Source organism: Xyrauchen texanus, chromosome 25 (genome assembly GCF_025860055.1).
Source record: "Xyrauchen texanus isolate HMW12.3.18 chromosome 25, RBS_HiC_50CHRs, whole genome shotgun sequence".
NCBI lineage: Eukaryota > Metazoa > Chordata > Actinopteri > Cypriniformes > Catostomidae > Xyrauchen > Xyrauchen texanus.
Window position 1 is genome coordinate 34,531,124 of NC_068300.1, and position 20,022 is coordinate 34,551,145.

Below are 20,022 nucleotides of genomic sequence, written 5' to 3' on the forward strand. Positions count from 1 at the left end.
AGTTCAGATCTGCAGTCTTTATCAGACTGAGGAAACACTATCAAGTTCTGCTGAAGGCAAAATAGCACCAAGACAGAACAACAGGTGTTTTACATGTGCATATGCTATTTCTGTTATGGAGACAGAAAAAGAGAGAGCAGTGCTGGCTGTGGGTTTGTAGGGCCTTAGGCAGCATCATGGTAATGGGGACATCCATAGACATAAAACATCCATCCTTTTTTATATGTGACAAAGTGTATGTTACATTCATTTGATCAAGCGCAAACCCAATTTGGGGAGGGGCTACAATCTCTCATATCTTTACGTCACTCTGTGTGACTTTGCACATTAATGGTGCAAAGAACGAATGCATGTTGCACACAAACAACAGTGTTGAGTAGATTACTTCTCAATTGTAATCTGGTACTGGTTACAAATTACATGACAAAAATTTAATTGGTAATGTAATCGCTTAGTTTTCACGTTTTATGTAATATGATTACATTTGGATTACTTCTAAATGTACTCTTTTTATTTGATGTCACATGCCTTTGAGTAGAATTTTTTTTTTATTTGGCATTTTTACTCAAACTTGCTTTAGAAAGAGTAAAGGTTAAAAATAAAAAGCTGAAACTTATAAGTGCCCCCCAAGGGCCATCTCTCTATTTGAGGGTCAAAAAGGTCAAGTGGTGAAGAGAAGACTCAGGGGTGCAGCCTTATGAGAAGAATTGCAAAGAAAAAAATCACTTTTGAAACAGAAAAACTAAAAGAAAACATTTGAGTGGACAAAGACACACAGACATTGCACAACAGATAATTGGAAAAGATTGTTACGGATCTAAACCCCATTGAGCTTTTGTGGGATCAGCTAGACTGTAAGGTGTGTGAGAAGTGCCCGACAAGTGTTACAGGAAGTGTGGGGTGAAATGTCATCTGAGTATCTGGACAAATTGCAGCCAGAATGCCAAGGATCTGCAAAGCTGTCATTGCTGCACATGGAGGATGTTTTGAGGAGAACTCTTTGAAGTAGTTTAAGAAGTTATTTTTTTCAAACTGTAATAGTCATTTTTCACATTATTAATGTACTGTCTATACATTGTTATCAGTTGAAAGCCACTTTGGTGAATAAAAGTACCAATTTCTTTCCATAAGAGCAAAATCTTTGAGAAAATGTTTGAAATTTAATGCCAGTGATATTTTGGCTCATACTCTCATACTGTATTTAAAATGACAAAAAAGGAAACAAACTTGTAAACAAAAACAATTTATTTCTGATTACTTTTTTTATCACAGGAGGTAAAAGTTGGATGAAAGGTTTTTATTTTCCACCAAAAAAAAAAAAAACTGTTTTCTATATTATATAAACAACTTTCATTGATTTTAACACTCATTCATGAAACGTTCATATTTTAACAAGATATTTATTACAATATTGTTTGTACTTATTTCTATTAACAGTAAACAATTCTACTGTTAAAGTAGGAAAGTGAAAGATATGGTGTTATAATGGGTGATACAAGTTATGGCAAAAAATTATGTTTTGTTAAAAATTTGAAGAAAATGTCAAAATGTTCAGTTTCTTGTATTTGTTATTACTGTATTATTAACTAATAATTAACATATAGTGGATATCAAATGTCTACACACCCCTGTTAAAACATGTCAGACATTAATGTAAAAATTACAACCTATGCAATGCCACAGAAAACTAAAGTGACACATTTCAGAGAAAAATAAAATAAAATAAAACTTAGAATAATTTAACTGCATAAGTGTTCACACCCTTTTATAATTGAGTATGTGGCTGTGAAATAGTACACACCTGTCTTCACCTGAAGTGACTAAGATTAACTCCAAATAAATCTCAGCTGTTCTTGTAGGATTTTTATGACATCTTCTTAATTACATGCTACTACAAGAGCCATGGGCCACAAAGAGCTTACAAAACATCAACGGTATCTCACTGTTGAAAGGTATCGCTCAGGAGATGGACTACAAAAACATTCCAAGGTATTAGATATTCCATGGAACACAGTGAAGACAGTCATCAACAAGTGGAGAAAGAACTTTTTATTGGTGAGAAGACAAAGAGAAAACTGGTCAGGGAGGCTGTCAAGAGGCCTACAGCAACATTAGATGAGCTGCAGCTCTTTCTGGCAAGTACTGGTTTCTCCCTATGTGACAAGTATTTCCCGTATTCTTCATCTGTCTGGGCTATGGGGCAGGGTGGCAAGACCAAGCCTTTTCTAACGAAAAACATCCAAGCCCATCAAAAACCTATATCCAGTCTCTGTTATGGTCTGATGTGACCAAGATTGAACTTTTTGCCCAAAATTGTAAAAGGTATGTTTGGTGCAAAAACAACACAGCACATCATCAAAAGAACACCATACCCATGGTGAAGTATGGTGGTGGCAGTATCATGCTTTGGGGCTGTTTTTCTTCAGCTGGAACTGGGGCTTTAGTGAAGGTGGAGAGAATCATGAATAGCAGCAAGTGCCAGTCAGTTTTGGCACAGAACCTTCTGACATCTGCTAGAAAGCTGAAAATGAAGAGATCTTTCACATTTCAGCATGACAATGATACAAAGCACACATCAAAATCAACTAAAGAATGGCTTCAGCAAAAAAAGATTCATGTTTTGGAATGGCCCAACCAGAGCCCAGATCTGAATCCTATAGAAAATCTGTGGGGGGACCTGAAGAGGGCCATACACAGGAGATGCCCTCGCAATTTGACAGATCTGGAATGTTCTTGCAAAAGAAGAGTGGGGAAATATAACCAAGTCAAGATGTGCCAAGCTAATAGACTCTTATCCAAACAGACTGAGTGCTGTAATAAGATCAAAGTGTGCTTCAAATAATTATTAGTTCAGGGATGTGCACATTTATGCAGTTAGGTTATTCTAAGTGTTTTGTTTTCCATCTCTGAAATGTGCCAGTTTTCAGTGGCATTGCATAGGTTGTAATGTTTACATTAAAGGTGTAAAAAGTCTGACATGTTTTATTTTTGTTTAATTTTTTACAACACAAAACCTGCTGTTTTAACAGGGGTGTGTAAACTTTTTTTTTTATCCACTGTATCTGTTTGATAATACAATTGCATCTTTTCTTAAGCTCTTAAAAATACAAAGTTTGCTTCTACTGTAAATTGAATTGAAGTTGAATACAGAAATTACAACATATTACACAATAGAAAAAAGATAAAACTTTAAAATTAGGATGTTTGCAAACATTTGGTCATCAGCAAATTCTCTTTATGATTATGAAAAATATAATTAACTTTAAGATTTTAATATAAAATAATTAATTTGAAGGTAAATTTATATTTTTTTGTCTTTTTGTTGCTTTTCAACAATAACGTAACAGGGAATTAAATTATTTACACATTTTATTTTTGCACCGAAATGTATCGTAAACATGTTAAAGCCAAACCAAATAAGTAGAATTTCATCACAATAACTCTAATAAAAAATTGTTACATACAAAGTAAAACTTAATTACCCCATATCAAACAATATATTCACAAAATATAGTGCATTCATTATATGAGCAAATAGGAAACAGAAAAGGCAAAATCTTTGGTTCAATAAAGAGATTATGAATGGATTCTGGTTTCAATTACAGTTACGGTTAATGAGCCCTTTATTTTGGTCAAAGATTCCCTTAATGATTAGTTTAATACTTTTAATGAAGAATGTGTTATATTTGGAAAACAAGCCTTAATGTGGTTAACTACAATGTACCAAAATCAAAAAGTCACTGCAAAGATGGCACATAAGCTGCATCCAAAGCACCATATATAGAATGCACGCATTTTAAAATGATACATACAGTTGCCAAATAAAGTACATAAAGTAAACATGTCCCATTGCATCAAGATCAAAAAGCTTAAATCACCTTGAAATATTGCAATATTGGTAAAATAACAGAGGTGGACTAGAAGTAAGAAATCAATAAAAGAAGAAGAGTGTAATTATAACTCTGCAGGACCAGTAGTGCAAGTTTGGCAAGCTTAAGTGTATGTTTCTAATGGCTCTAATCCACTGATAAAACTGAATAAAAGATTTTACCATGAGATTGGTTATTGACTACACAACTTGTCCATGAATCACAATAATGTGTACCGTTTAGACATACATATTCCTATTTGCTAATTTAAAGGGATAGATCACCCAAAGATTATTGTTTATCTTGTATGAACACAAAAGGAGATATTAGTCTCAGTCGCCATTCACTTTTAAATGGTGATAGAATTTTCATTCTTGGTTGAAATATCCCTTTCAGCAACTTTCTGCAGGTTTTTCCTGGAAATGTCGTGGTCTGTAATATACATAGACAGGAGAGTATCCTAAAATCCAGAATGCAGCTCTAGGAGACCATATCAGCAAAAATAAATAAATAAATATATAAGAAGGAATTTTTAAGTTATATCAAAATTATAATAAGTTTATACTCACTTGCATGTTAATCAGTGTCTATTCATGTCTGATGCATATTTGTAAGCGGTAGCAGTGACTGCATTTATACATGTTTCCTTGTTCAGCCCTTGCTGCAAAAAAAATTATTAGAAAAATTATATTATATATTATATATATATATATACAGTATATTAAAAAGCATACAAATGAAGTCCAGCAAATAAAATTTTTTTTATTTAAAATGCATCAAAATGAACACCACAAAAGTTTTGGGAATCAAATGCATGTGATGATTTTTCTCCGAATCACTACTTCATCATCACATGTTCACACATGCCTGTTGGATCTCCTGAGGTGAATTGAAATTATGCTGAAATCAGACTTGGTGGAATTGTAAAAGTTATTACTATGGTCTGACTAGCATAGAGGAGTGAGACGGTTGATTTCCATCAGGAATTATGAACATATCTTTCATTATCTCTGTGATTACAATTGCTTTAACCTCGTGCAACCCCGTGAACACGTGCATGGATATTGTATTATGGCTTCATTATAAATTAATTTAAATCGACTTATCTCAGTTCAGGAGACATTGCACTGGCATAGTGACAAAACAACATGGCGCAGCTGAAACCTGTTCGAGTCAAAAGATTAGTGTCTCTAGTTTCATCCGACATGCCATTTTTTTTTTTTTAATTAAGCGATTTATCACAGGACGCCACACCACTGAACAATTTACACAAATGTGTACTTTCCCCCCTTTAGAAATCCTTGATTTACTGTGTATCATCACATTGAGAATCAATAGGTTCATCCAAGAGCTGAAAAAGTTTGCTTTCAGAGGCTATATATGGAGTAAGGATGAAAATAAGGTGCATTTCAAACTGTTCAAAGACCAGTGCAGACTGGAGGTTAAGTCATTCACTATTGAACCTATTGCTCTCTATTTAGCTAAGTTTAGCATTCACTTCTAAAATCCATCCAAAAGTGGACTACTTAACATGTCTGGCAGACATGGTGCAATGGTAATCAGTACATGGTATCCATGGTAAATGGTCTGCACTTACATAGTGCTTTTTTTAACCTTAGAGGTTACCAAAGCACTTTACACTGTGTCCCAATCACCCATTCACACTCACACTCATACACCAATGGCGGCAGAGCTGCCATGCAAGGTGCTAGCCTGCCATTGAGATCAACTTTGGGTTCAGTGTCTTGCCCAAGGACACTGGCATATGGAGTCATGTGGGCTGGGAATCGAACCACCAACCCTGCGATTGGCAGCCAACCAATCATTGTTTTCCAGTATACCATAGAAACATGTGAAAAAAAAAAAAAAAAGAAGAATTGACAAATACTGAAGCAGCAAACTTTGAAAAACACAAAATTGATGTCACTGCCAATACTTTTGGCCACGGCTGTGTATATATATATATATATAATTTTTGTATTTTTTTTATTAAAACAATTTAATAAGCAAACTTCTATTCAGTTGGAAAAGGCTTCACTTACTGAAAGTAGTTAACGTCAATCTTACCTTTTTCAATGCATTCTGAATGTCTTTTTGCCACCAAATATTGTAGAGAAGAATTCCAGCAGCTTTTCTGGCAGTGTCAAATGACCTAAAAGCAAAAAATACTTTTAAATATCTAAAGAACCAGGTCACATTTCACCCCAAATTCAAAAGAAACAAATAAGAAATCTAAGAAATAATTAAACCTATTTTTAGGACCATTAAGATTTTTTTTTTTTTTATTGTTATATTATCATTATCATTATCATATTGCAAAAAAATCCTCCTCTGTCTAAATCTAAAATCTAAAAGAAAAGAAACACAAATAAACTCAGACATTGGACAACAGATAATTGGAAAAGAGTGTTACGGATCTTAACCCCATTGAGCTTTTGTGGAATCAGCTAGACTGTAAGGTGTGTGAGAAGTGCCCGACAAGACAGTCACATCTATGGCAAGTGTTACAGGAAGTGTGGGGTTAAAGGTCACCTGAGTATCGGCACAAACTGTCAGCTAGAATGCCAAGAATCTGCAAAGCTGTTGCACGTGGAGAATGTTTTGATGAGAACATTTTGAAATAGTTCTGAATAAAATTGTAATAGTAATTTTTCACGTTATTAATGTCCTGACTACATTGTGATCACTTGAATGCCACTTTGGTGAATAAAAGTACCAATTTCTTTCAATAAGAAGAAATCTGTACATTATTCCAAACTTTTGGCCGCCAGTGTATATATCTATATACACTATATGTAAGGAATAATTGAGGATGGACCGCTGAATTAATGAATTAAAAATAACGCATACACGAGATGGTAATGAAGTCACAATGCGCAGCATTACAGAAATACTCAAAACCATTCCATCTGGCACCAACAATCATCCATGCAAGTATCTGATCAGCCAATCATGTGGCAGCAGTGCAGTGCATAAAATCATGCAGGACAGAAGATTCAGTTAATGCATCAACCATCATATTTGGGCCATGACATGATTGTTGGTGCCAGACGGGCTGGTTTATGTATTTCTGTAACTGCTGATCTCCTGGGATTTTCACACACAACACACTCTAGAGTTTACTCAGAATCGTGCCAAAAACAGAAAAACATCCAATGACCGCTCATTGGATGTTTTGAACATCCCAGTTCTGTGGATGGAAATGTCTTGTTGATGAGAGAGGTCAACAGATAATAGCCAGACTGGTCTGAACTGACAAAGTCTACGATAACTCAGATAACCACTCTGTACAATCGTAGTGAGCAGAATATCATCTCAGAATGCTATTCTTAGATTCGGTTTGACGCTGTTTTGGTGGCACAAGGGGGACCTACACAATATTAGTTTTTTTTATACATTTTTTTTTTGATTTTGGTGTGAAATGTGACCTGGACTTATTTTATATGTTGTTATTTCTTTTAGTAAGATTCACCCACGTTTGTTAGTTTTTTACCATAAACTACAAGCAGCAGGCAGTCAGTAAAAACAAAAGAGAGGAAGGAGAGCTGAGCAGCTATTTTGAAATAATGTAAGCACTAATGGTATTGTTTCACTTTCACATATGCAATTTTTTTTAGGTATACTTACATATTTTCACTCAGATTGGTCAGCGAGTAAATGAGGTTTGTGTTCAATACTTTCTTGGCACTCTCAGGCTCAGCCAACAGGAGTGTTTGCATCACTCTGCACGCTGTGGTGATGGTGCTTTCATGCTTAACCATGCTTGGGGTCACATCTGTGAGAACAGAGGCGATGTCTGGGAGAATTGCCTTGGCTGTTGACAAAAACATTAGCGTTTAGGGACTGACTAAATGCAACACTTTTCTATTGCAGTAAAATAAGAATGATGATTTGATGAAAACAACATCAAATATAAGACACTTTGAAGTTATAGTTCATCATAACGCAAAATATAGTTTCTCAATTGTATCAATGTTTTAGATATGCAGTGGTGTTCATGAATATGAAACCACTAATGGTAGCTTTTTTCCTCAAAAGATACATATATATTTACATAACATATTGAGTGGAAATTTAACATGAAAGAAAAATGACATGAATTTGAATTGGAGAATATCTTCGTATTTGGTATGTCCCCCTTTGTTTTAATGACAACACTTACTTGTGCTGGATTGGACTTCACAAGTTTGTGCAAAACCTGACGATCCATGTTATCCAGCATGATTTGAGAATGTTTCAAAGAGCATCTTGTGTGTTACAGTGCAAGCAAGAAAATGAAGACCTTTTGTACAAAAGACTTAACATGGTCAATGGCACACATATGCTTACATTGTGGCCTAGAAATGGTGTATTATTTTACATATGTTTTATATATTATTTTTTAGCGTTTCTTTGTTTTACATATTTCAAAATCCTAAAACTTTATTTCCAGGTTTAAATTCGATTATGAACCCCAGAGGCGCCTAGTGGTTCCAATACAAAGGGGCACACAATCACTTTTCCAAACTCTCACCTTTCAAGGTATGTCTGTTCTACAACTATAAAGCTCTTTTTTAGCTCAAACTTTAGACACTTTGCAGTGCAGCACCTCTCATGTTATTGCTTCCTAAGAATAAAAGGGGTATGTTGTAGAATTCGAACATGGGCTTCCATTCCAGTTTCCAAAATCCATTAACAACATATGGGACAACAGAGACAACATTCTCTTTTTCCTTACATAGAACAGTTTTTCTAAAAAGTACTATACATTTAAAGCAATCTGGCACACAACAGTAATAACAAAGTATAATATTTTTAGTTATTTGGAATTTTCTGAATCACTATTTCTTGGGATTGACCCTGTAACCTTAGTGTTAGCAGCCCAAATACTAAACTAGGCACCCAAAAACCCCAAAGCTATTATTTCATTATTATTCAAAATTGGGAAAGCTTCTCTGAGTGATTCTCACAAAACCTGCCAAGAAAATGTCCTGGTCATATTTAAATACAAAATAAAATTAAGAAAAGAAATTGCATATGAAATATTAAGCCAATTTTTTGAGCCATTTACATTATTTTCATGACAATTATGCTCATTTACACCCCCAAATTCCCATTACTGCAATGCAAAACAAGATGGTCATTATAATAATCAAATTATCACAATGTGAAAAAACTATATATTTTTAATGCTGCACTACAGATCTGCAGGCTCTCTAGCGACATCTGTGGTTAAACCTAAAATTGCAAAGAACTTTTGGAGGAAGATTTACTATGGATGTCATGTAATGGACTATTGCAGTCAAAACAGATGGATGTCATCATTGCAGGATCAAAATCTACACTGCTATAACAAAAACAAGGCACGGACTTCCTGTTTGTAGCTGTGTTGTCTATTGTGCACTCTTTACACATAATAAGAAATCATCGGCTGAAAGTCATTTAGATTGATCAGTGCTTTCATTGGAAGGAATCTGCAGCCTAGATCTTTTAAATCAGGAGTAGGGAACCTTTTATCCATTAAGGGCCATTTGAGTATTTACGAAATTATTCACGGGCCATACAAATTTCTGATTGTGGTTTGAAATTAATGCAAGCATTCCGTTACGTGCTCACACACCAAAACCAATAAAAGGTCTGTCTATTATACAATATTTTGTGTTGTTCAGTGGCTGGTCGTGCATTTAATGTCTAGGCCTTCAGTGTTATTCATGCCATTAAGAAAACACAGTTTCACAATTAATAAGACACCCTATGCTTTTGGGTATCAAACATTATGTCACAGCTAACTAGTAATACCAATTGACATTTTAAAAACACGTCCACGCAGGAAAGTCAGAACTTGAAACGACACTTAATGCTCAAGCAAGCCTAATTTTAACTGCAGCCTTACTATACTGTACATTATATTACTTTCATACGAATCTACCAAGGTCTAAAATACCTGGAAAAATCTATCTCATAATATTTGCTATTTAAATGTTGCTTGCAATAAATTTTGTTTCGTCAGGGTTCATTTTTATGCTGCGTTCCATTCAAGTTGGATGTGAGATATTCCTACTTGATATCTCCGAACATAAATGCTTTCCATTCCCTGATATTTGGAACTGCAGCACTCCCGTTAGCTTAGCAGGGGTTTGACTGTCATTAGAGATGTCTCCTAGCAACACAACTGATAAACAATGCTGCAGCGCTAGCATTTGTGCTTCAGGTGTACGATTACCAAAAGATTTCTGCAGCAGGTGTTTGTTAAACAAGCTTTAATATCATGTAATGTGGAAACAAACTCATTTATCGATATTTCTTAATAAAGTGAATGTTTATCACTTACTTTGTATATCTCCCTGAGTGATGACATGTTTGTGTGACATCATGCACCTGCATTTCGGTGAAATCGGAGTTGAGAATTTCTGCACAAGCCAATAAGTTGTAATTCTGGCTTTAAGATGCATTTCACTGTACTTTTCCTTGTAGGAGGTTGTAATATCCGACTTTCCGAGTTGAATGAAATGCAGCACTACTTTTTATAACTTGCTCTGACACAATGCTCAAGCAGCATAATTTACACAAAGAAAACTCCTGATGTTGCTATAACAATGCAAAAAGAGCTTAACAATATACTTGAAGTGAAAATCAGTTCTCCTTTCCAGTTTATAAATGAAGCAATCACACGGTCATGGAGAACATCTCGGGTTTGTAAATCCATAAGGATCTCTTTCTCAATGGCAATAGCAACAGTGATGACAATCTCGCGCTCTTCGCTTTCAAATTACATATCATCACTTTAAGTATGATTGCGTCACTAAACGCCAACTAAAAGGCCTTGACTGGGACATATCCTAAAGATCACACCCACCAAGAACATATAAATCAATCTGATTGGCTAATGAATTTGCCCATTCATTTGCACTGTTGAGGGATTCTGTGGAAATTCTGAAGGCCTGAGGGGGTGGAGCTCAAACTCACGCGCTGCTTCGGTCATGTGATTTGTGAAACAGTTGTCACACTGAACACATTCTGACTGGATAAACTTTCATTTTATCCAGTGGAAAGCGATTAAAAATACATAGGCAAAAGGGTGATTGAGAACGAAAAATATGTATTTATTTGGCTTGTTAGGCAGCAGAGAAGGCTTTGTTGGCCCTGAGAATTTACCACTGGTGTTGTTATCATTTAAAATTATTTTTAAACAGTATATTTAAGGAATCTTTTTTTGTTTCAAGTTAATTGAAACAAGGCCATTTTTTGCTTTTCCAATTACTTCTCAAATGGCCTCACGGGCTGGTTAAAATGGTCTCGCAGGCCTTATATGCCCTGAGGCCTGAAGTTCCCCACCCCAGTTTTAAATGGTGTATTGGTTGAACAGATTACTTAATAGTAGACGGAGATGGAGATGACCTTCGTAGGACAAACAGAAAAAGAGAGAAACATGGTTGCTATGACACGTTTGAGGCATTACAGTGTTTAATTTATTTTGTAGAACAAAATGTCCACGTATCGTCAAGTAATGTTTACCAAAGACCACTATATGTTTACCACTCCCCATTATAAAAACCCAAAAGGAAAATCCAGAGGGAACCCATTGAGAATTAGACTTCAGGGTATGCAGAAATATGCAGTTTCTTAGGAAGTAAAGTTATAATAGCCTATTAAACATGTTGCAATTGGCAAAAACAATATTCACAGAGTAATGTTAGAGTAATTAAAGAACAACAACCAATATAAGCATCAACAACCCTTCCAGAAAACATTCAATCATTATAGCAAGTAAACCACTTTGCCAAACAGTTTACAATTAAAAATACATCCGGACCGCTGTACTGTCGCTGCTACTTCTTTTGCAGTATAATACAGCAATAAAAAATTACCTTTACTGTAATGAGAAGCATGAATGAAACTCTTTCTCTGCATAACACAAATAAAGATGTATTTAATTTTATTTTCCATACAATGCAAGTCAATGGAGTCCAAAAGTTTCAAGCTCCAAAATGGACATAAAGGCAGCATAAAGGTAATCCATACAACTCATGTGTTTTAATCCATGTCTTCTGAAGTGAAACAATCAGTTTTGGGTGGGAAACAGACTAAAATTTAACAACTTTTTGACTATAAACCTTTACATCTGTTCTCTCCTTGCCACAAAACATGAGACAATATAACTTAATTTTTGTGTGTGTGTGTGTGTGCGCGCACATGTGTTGATTTGGGATTATATATGACACATAAATTACTTTGGTTATAACATAAATTATATAACATAAGTTATATTGGCTCAGCAGAGGTTGTGCTTCCTTCAACAGCTGAGGAAGTTCAACCTGCCAAAGGATCTGCTGACACAGTTCTACTCGGCTGTCATTGAGTCTGTCCTGTGTACATCTATGACAGTCTGGTTTGATTCAGCCAAATCTGACAGAAGGAAACTACAATGGACAGTCAGGACTGCTGAGAGGATTATTGGTGCCCCCCTGCCCACCCTTCAAGACCTGTACTTCTTCCAAGTGATTAAAACATCCTGGTAAAAACACTCCCCAAACACTCTGCCCACTACCTCTTTGAACTGTTGCCCTCTGGCCAGTGCTACAGAGCACTGAGCGTCAGGACATCAGGCACAAGAACAGTTTTTACCCACAGGCCATTTTCCACATGAACAATTAAACTGCCTTCAGGACTCCCCCATAGTTAAATAATGTAAATAAATCTCTCATGTACATATGTAAATTCACTCATTTTTAATTCAAAAACTGCACACCCTTCATTCTAAACAGGTGAGTATCGCCACTCTAAATTCTCTGATTCATGAGGAAAACCCAGCTGCTTTAAGCAGTGTTTGTGATTAAGACCATGAAACACATTGTCACTAACAAATTGTTGTGACAACGCAACAGGCATTTACAGAAGGTGTTAAGAAAGACGCTTACCCAAAGATTCCCGCAGAAATGATACCCTGGACATGTTCCCCACCAAAGACATGGCGGTCATCTGTAAGCCAGAGTTTCTCGATTTAAGCAGAGGGGAAATGATAGACAGGCCATTCATCTTCTGAACGATGGTCTGACTTACCGCAGTGGACATCTGCACAGAGGTCAAGTGTATCAACAACTGTATTAACTTGAACACAACTGATGAAAATTGGTTTAATTTTAGATTCACTTCACTCCAAAAAGAAATGATTAATTCCAGGAGAATGTCTGGCTATGTGAGGATCGCCTGGAAGAAGCCCACAAGAGGAAAAGGGACAAGTATGAATATTATAGCAATTAAAACATGCCTGGAAAGCATGCCTATTGATGTCTGGGTTGTTTGTTTGTTTTTCAGGGCAATACCTCTTCAAGACCCTCAGCACATTTGGCATCACTGGATCAATGTGGAGGAGAGCAATCAGTAACATCACAGAGAGCTTCACAATTAAATTGAAATCACTATATGGCAAAGTGTGGTTTCTAAATTGCAAAATACTGCAAAGTACATTCTGAATGCAAAGTACTCCAGGTTAACTTTATTTTCACATGCATTTATACAAATCTAATAACACAACATCAACATTGCACCAGATTAGGAATGAGGTACATGTGAACAACTAAGAACAATTACAAACTGAAACACATAATTCTTCAGTTTTCCTGAAGCAACTCTTGCGAGAGATTGATATTAAATAAAATATGATAAGTGGATATGATATGATTTAGAAAACAATATATTGATTTATAAAGCCATGGTTTGTATTTTCTAATCAAGAGTTTTACTCATCTGCTACAATAATGATCTGAATGGTTTATATTAATGTATTTTATATTTAGGCCTGTCATTATTTTAATTATTAAATGTTAAATCATCTTTATTTGATGGCCTTTCTCTGCAAATATTGATATGCATTTATTTGCAATGAATTCGATTAATTAATCGGCACATCATGTAATTAATTTGATTTAAGTGTTTAAAAGCCCTAAATATAATATAATTAGGGCTATCAATCGATACAAATTTGTAATCAAATGAATTACATGGAATGGTGATTAATTAATCGAATTAATCACAATTAATCACATATATAAATATTTGCCCCTCAAATAACAATACTTCAATATATAATTATATCATTATAAATAGTTGTATTTAAATAATATATATATATTGTAAAAGAAAATTATAACACAGATAATTAAAATGCATTACATTATTGTGGCACATGAGTAAAGCATTTAAAAAGACAGTAACACTTTACACTAAGGTTCTATATGTCAATATTAGTTAACAAGAACTACCAATGAACAATACTTTTATTTACTTAATTTATACTTAATTTACTTAATACTTAATTTATTAATCTTAGTTAATGTTAATTTCAACATATACTAATAGAATTTTCAAATCAGTAGTTTTTTTTAACATTAGTTAATGCACTATGAACTTACATGAACAAAGTTCATGTAACAATGAACAATTACAACGAACAATTACATTTTTATTAATTTACATTAACAAAGATTAATAAATACTGTAAACAACATTTTGCTATTTGTTTTTTCATTATAACTAATGCATTAAATAATGTTAATAAATAGAACCTTACTGTAAAGTGTTACCAAAAGGACAATACAAAAAGTGGCTTTAGATTGCAATACATTGTTTTTTTTTCCCATATTCCTGAACATAAGATATTAAGCCTGTTTACATGCACACCAATATTCTGATTACTCTCTAAAATCAGCTTATTTAAAACATTTGACAAGTCAAGAAATCCGGGTTTACATGACATTTGAAATAATCACGTTATTCTCTATTTTTGACATCAAACAATGAAGTGGCATGCACTCAACAAGTATGATTTGAGTAACATTAAATATTTCCCAAAAATCTAAGTGGGAGTTTGACTAATTTAAAGAACAAGTATCCCCATTGGTTGCATTTTAACTCTCATCCTCCACAATATTAATCTGCCAGAAGACTGTGGCTATCTGTTTTCCTACAGCAATCGTGAAGCTGCGTTCATGATTCGCATCTTGAAACGCAAGCTGAGACCCTAACTAAAGTGGACCTAAAATGTATTTAAAAATTCAGGTAAATTGTAAATACAAGGAGAACAGGGTTCTTCTTCATTCTTGCTACTTTTAGGTTAACTTTAACTCTTTCCCCGCCAGCGTTTTTAAAAAAAGTTGCCAGCCACCGCCAGGGTTTTTCACGATTTTCGCTAAACTTTAATGGCCCGCAGAATATTTTCTTCCATGAATATATGAAGATGCTATATATCAAAATAAAAAGGCATTTTTATCAAACAAGTGCTTTAGTATTAGTATGGTGTTCCACTTCACGTTTGAGACGATCGCAGTCTGTTTCTTTGATCAAAGAGTTGCGTACTCTTTCAAAACATGCGCGCAGGTCTTCCTTACCGTATACCACCTAAAACACGGATACCCGGAAAATTCTGTGTTTGGCGGGGAAGCGTTTTTTTCATAAAACCCGGAAAATTCCGTGTTTGGCGGGGAAAGAGTTAAAGATGTATGCAAATACTTGTTTTTGTTTTTTTTGTAAAGAAACCAATGACTTAGTTTGGAGACAAAAGACATTGCTAGTTTTTTTTTTTTTTTGTACTCCCTAATGAACATGAGAGCTGCTTCAGTGTTAAATATTTCAATGTAATTATATTAATTTTCCTAATTTTGCCTTGATATCGAAAAACCAATGTGAGATGTTAAACATATAATGTATTTATCAAAATACACTGCCTGGCAAAAAAAATAAAAAATTGCATGTCACAACATTTATTTCTGTCCAGAGTTGCAAACATTTTAGGTTGAGATCTTGTAATGATGACGGGAGAGTAGAACCACTCCATATAGTCTTCTATAGCACATCCCAAAGACTTTCAATGAGGTTAAAGTCAGGACTCTGTGGTGGCCAATTCATGTGTGAAAATTATTCCTTATGCTCTCTGAACCAATCTTTCACAATTTGAGGCCGATGCATTGTTGTCCTGGAATAAGCCCGTGCCGTCAGGGAAGAAAAGATCCATTGATGGGATAACATGGTCATTCAGTACATTCAGGTAGTCAGCTGGTTTCATTTTATTGCTGCATAACATTGCTGAGCCTAGACCTGAGCAACTAAAGCAACCCCAGATCATAACACTGTCTCCAGAGGCTTGTACAGTGGGCACTATGCATGACGGGTGCATTGTTTCATGTGCTTCCCTTCTTACCCTGATGCCCCCATCACTTTGAAATAGAGCAAATTTGGACTCATCAGACCACAGTCCAATCTTTATGCTTCCTAGTAAATTTAAGAATTTTTTTTTTTTCAGATAAGCCTCACTAACAAGTGGCTTTCTTGTGGCCACACAGCTGTTTGGTCCCAATCCTATAAGATCTCGTCACATTGCAATCATCTTATTTTCACTATTATCCACAAGATGTGGCCTGATTAACCACGACTGGGTCATCTGGATGATTTTGCGAGACCCAAAACACCAGATGATCCCTGAAAAAAGACTGAGCATGTATTCAAGTTTGATGTGTGTGTACATACCTGGCTTTTTGAAGCAGTAAGGTTTTGTAGAGCTCCACAGCATGCCTCCAGAGTGGCTTCTTTGTGACTAGAGCTCAGCAGAGACACGTAACACTGCAGGGACTTTGTGTTGTAAAGCCAACTTACTCCTTCAGGCTTACCCTCCATTATTACTGGTAAGCTTAACATCTGATCACATAAAAGGATGGTGAATGTATTAAAAGACATCTTTGAAACACAAACAGCTATCCAAACAAGTGTGTGGTTAATGATAAGCTTGTACCTTAAGTTTCTTGGTGCTCTTGGGGCTGAAGAGGCTCTTATTGCTTGTTTTCTCAAGCGGGTTATCATCAGGGAAGTGTTTGAAGTGGTCAGGGTCCTCCTTCTCCAAATGATAGCTCAAGTTATGGAGTACACAGGCACAGTTTTCCACTGACTGCTTAAAGTCACAAAAACAAAAATAATAGCAATAGTCTAAAGTTACTTCTCTGCTTAATTATAGCCTGTTGCACTATATATTTTCAGATTATAATAAAAAAAAAGTCCAATAAAGATAAAACATGCAATGTAAAACGTGAAAGCTTTATAAAGACATATGTGCTTGCAAATAACTGGAATAAAAAGGACAGCATGTTAACCTTGTCATCGGGCTCGTCACTATCCACCTTAGACTGAATGTGTGCCATAAGCGAGTCAATCAGTCCTGGGTAACTGCGCATATATATCCTCTGCTCCTCATTAGCAGAGCTGAGGTTTCTGTGAGTGTAACCATAGGTAAACATTAATACAGTTAATGGCAGCCCCTTTTTTCCAACGGATCCTTCACTAAACTTAAATTAATAGTTCACCCAAAATCTCCTTTGTGTTTCATGGAAGATATAAAGTCATACACGTTTTGAACGACATGAGGGTGAATAAATTATTATAGAATTTTAATTTTTGAGTGAACTATCACTTCAACGGTGTAAATGGCAGATGCTCGCCACACTGCATTCTAGCCCACATAAGAATAATATCCAGTCAATTTTACCACTTCAAGAGCACATATAATCATGCTGTTCATGGAAATCTACATTTAATGGGATGTTCTGCAAAGCCCGTCAGATGGAGGGTCAATTATTCTCAGAATTATTCTCATGATCTGCCTCTGATAACAAACAGAACTGGTATACAATGCTACCTTACAGCATATCACATCGATTAATAATAGGAAGTCACACAAACTTAACCAACACTGCCAGAGAATCAATGTGCTCAACTCAAGTCTGAAGAGTCAATGTTGAAGTCTTTTTAATATCATTGTTTTCACTATTGCAGCATGTTCACGTTTATTTTAAATATAATACAGTTGTAGACACAGTGACATTTTCATCCGGTTTTTATCTTTACATTGCCTTTGGTCGCCAGCAAATGCTTCCCCAGTCATCGCACACAAACCTTTTTCAGGGAACAGGGGATACAGTTAAGTAACCAGAGACGTTCTATGGGTTTAGAATGAAACAAAGGTGATTAAATGATGACGGAATTTTCATTTTTGGGTGAACTATTCCTTTAATGGGCTCAACAATGGGTCTAGGACAATAACTCTTACCGTAAACAGCCGGTAGTGTTGTAGAAGACCTCTGTGTCAATGTGTTTGCTGGTGTCTGTCCAGCAGGTGTATGGTATCAAAATGTTTTCTGTAAGCAAGGGCAAGGCACACCTGATGAGCTCTACCTTCAGAGGGTCAGCCGAGGACAGATTCCACAACAGACCTGTAGAACAGTACACACATCAAAAGGATCATACTATATACTTCATATTACATTCTCAATATGAGGTAAAGCGTGTATGTTCTGTGCGGAAATTGGAACAGCAAAAAAGAATTGCAACGATTCCAAGCAGATTTCCCAAACACCCGATATACCCATCTTGCCAACCCCCGTCTGCCTTTGTTTGGTCAAATAGCTTATTACAGGTAGTCCCACCCAAAGCAAACAGATAATTTTTTTAAAGTACCACATAAACACAGTACCACCCAAATGGAACACATAAAAGTTTTTTTACTGTACATAAGTATGCTTACGGAAGTGACGTTTTAAACACAGCACATCAGCCAACCTCTGTTCAACACTTGCATCTCAAACAACATACATATTCACACAATCGGGGGGGGGGTAAAGCATTCATCTAATGTGTGTAGGGTGCTGTCTTCACTGAAGTTTTTCTAGCTACTATATTCTCCATTATTTCCAAATGTAACACAGCCAGGTAACTCCACCCCTTCTGCTACGTACGGCAAGCCGTGAGCGCCGAGTCCAACATTCCACACCATTTTGATGGTTGAAAAAGTACATTGTCTGGGTACTCATGGTACATTTCTTTTTGTTGCACTTTCAGTGTTAACGTACTTCTCTGTACACTTACAAAATTAAGTAGAATAGTGCAGAAGTGGGATGCACCTAGAGTTTACACATTTCGGTAAAATCAACCTATGAATAGCTAATTTATAGTTGTCTCTGCATATTAACCTGTGAGAAATAATTTTAAGTAGAGAGAAGTTACACACTTCAGCTTTAAAATTTGGATGAGAGTGTCAGGTCTTACCAGTGAGTTGTTTCTGGGTTTCTGTGACATCGGTTTCTCTGAGTAAGTTCAAAATGGGTTCTAGTCCTCCACAACTTTTCACCTCAAGCTTGTTATCGGGATCCTTATAAACAACGTTGCGCAGTGCAGCAGATGCTGTTTGTTGCAGCAGTGAATTTTCAACATTCAGCAAGCAAATAAGAGCAGGAATCCCTCCCAACAGCAAAACCTTCCAGGAATACCAAACACATATTATTGTATAAACAGTCATATAAAGTTAATAACAGAACATAACACCATTCATCATACAGTCCACATAATCACACAGGAAGTCGGCATGTTGTACCCGAATGCTCCAGTACACTAGGAGTGGCCACATTTTGCAGACTCACCAATAAGCGGCATCTCTTATCATACATTTATGCATCGGCTCCAGAGCATTTACCTTTCCTTGTGGTGTGACTGAAAGTGAGTTGCGTCTGGAGTGTTGGAAACCCGGGTTCGGTTCCCGCGTTGAAACCAGGATGTAATTTTGTTTGCATAATCAGTAACAGGCTCAATTTGTATGTTGCATTTTTTGGTTACGTTTAGGTTTGGGTTAAGGCCCAAACATTCTCTACACGCAAGTACGTGAATGCAGACGCACCTTGCTACGCAAACTCGATTTCAAGCTTCACTGCGTTGTTAAAGGTGTCAGCACTCAATTATAACCAAACGCAAGTACGCACTGCATTCTCAGCATTTCTGAAAGGAGCGCTACAGCAGATTTTCTTCTTTCAATCAACAACAGTCATGGCGGAATCAGAGTTGTATTAGTATCTTTTCAAACAATATATAAAACATTTTGTCCCCAGTCTATTCAAACAAACTTGATTTTTCTCTGTGCCTCTCCCCACTCCTCAACTATCGACTCATCTACCACATCCGGATTTGTGGTCACGCCTGAAAAATCTATTGCCCCCTTGTGGTCTGAGGTTTTTAACCACCAGAGCAATACAAGAGTGCATGTAATGCATGTACAATGAGACCATGCATTGGCCAAGTGCTAGTGTCTGTGTTTGCATGAAGTATATTTCGGTCTTTAGAAGGTACAGTTTATTAACCTTGT

The 20,022-nt window shown here is 35.9% G+C and overlaps 1 protein-coding gene across 3 annotated transcripts in view; it reads right to left on the reverse strand.

Annotated features, from left to right (window-relative positions):
* Positions 1-540: 540 nt before the first annotated feature.
* LOC127618455 (plakophilin-1-like) overlaps positions 541-20,022 on the reverse strand; it is a 36,932-nt gene continuing 17,450 nt past the window's right edge. Inside the window, exons 5-14 of one of the 3 annotated variants that reach the window (XM_052090909.1) lie at positions 18,936-19,143; positions 17,941-18,103; positions 16,988-17,105; positions 16,633-16,785; positions 16,371-16,538; positions 12,767-12,920; positions 7,497-7,683; positions 5,937-6,021; positions 4,439-4,530; positions 541-4,349 (exon numbers count right to left, since the gene is read on the reverse strand). In XM_052090909.1, the coding sequence (XP_051946869.1) occupies positions 4,450-4,530; positions 5,937-6,021; positions 7,497-7,683; positions 12,767-12,920; positions 16,371-16,538; positions 16,633-16,785; positions 16,988-17,105; positions 17,941-18,103; positions 18,936-19,143 (1,317 nt within the window). In that variant the 3' untranslated portion in view covers positions 541-4,349; positions 4,439-4,449. Of the gene's footprint in view, positions 4,350-4,438; positions 4,531-5,936; positions 6,022-7,496; positions 7,684-12,766; positions 12,921-16,370; positions 16,539-16,632; positions 16,789-16,987; positions 17,106-17,940; positions 18,104-18,935; positions 19,144-20,022 lie in introns of all 3 variants that reach the window. The other 2 variants (XM_052090908.1, XM_052090907.1) reach the window with 2 other exon arrangements.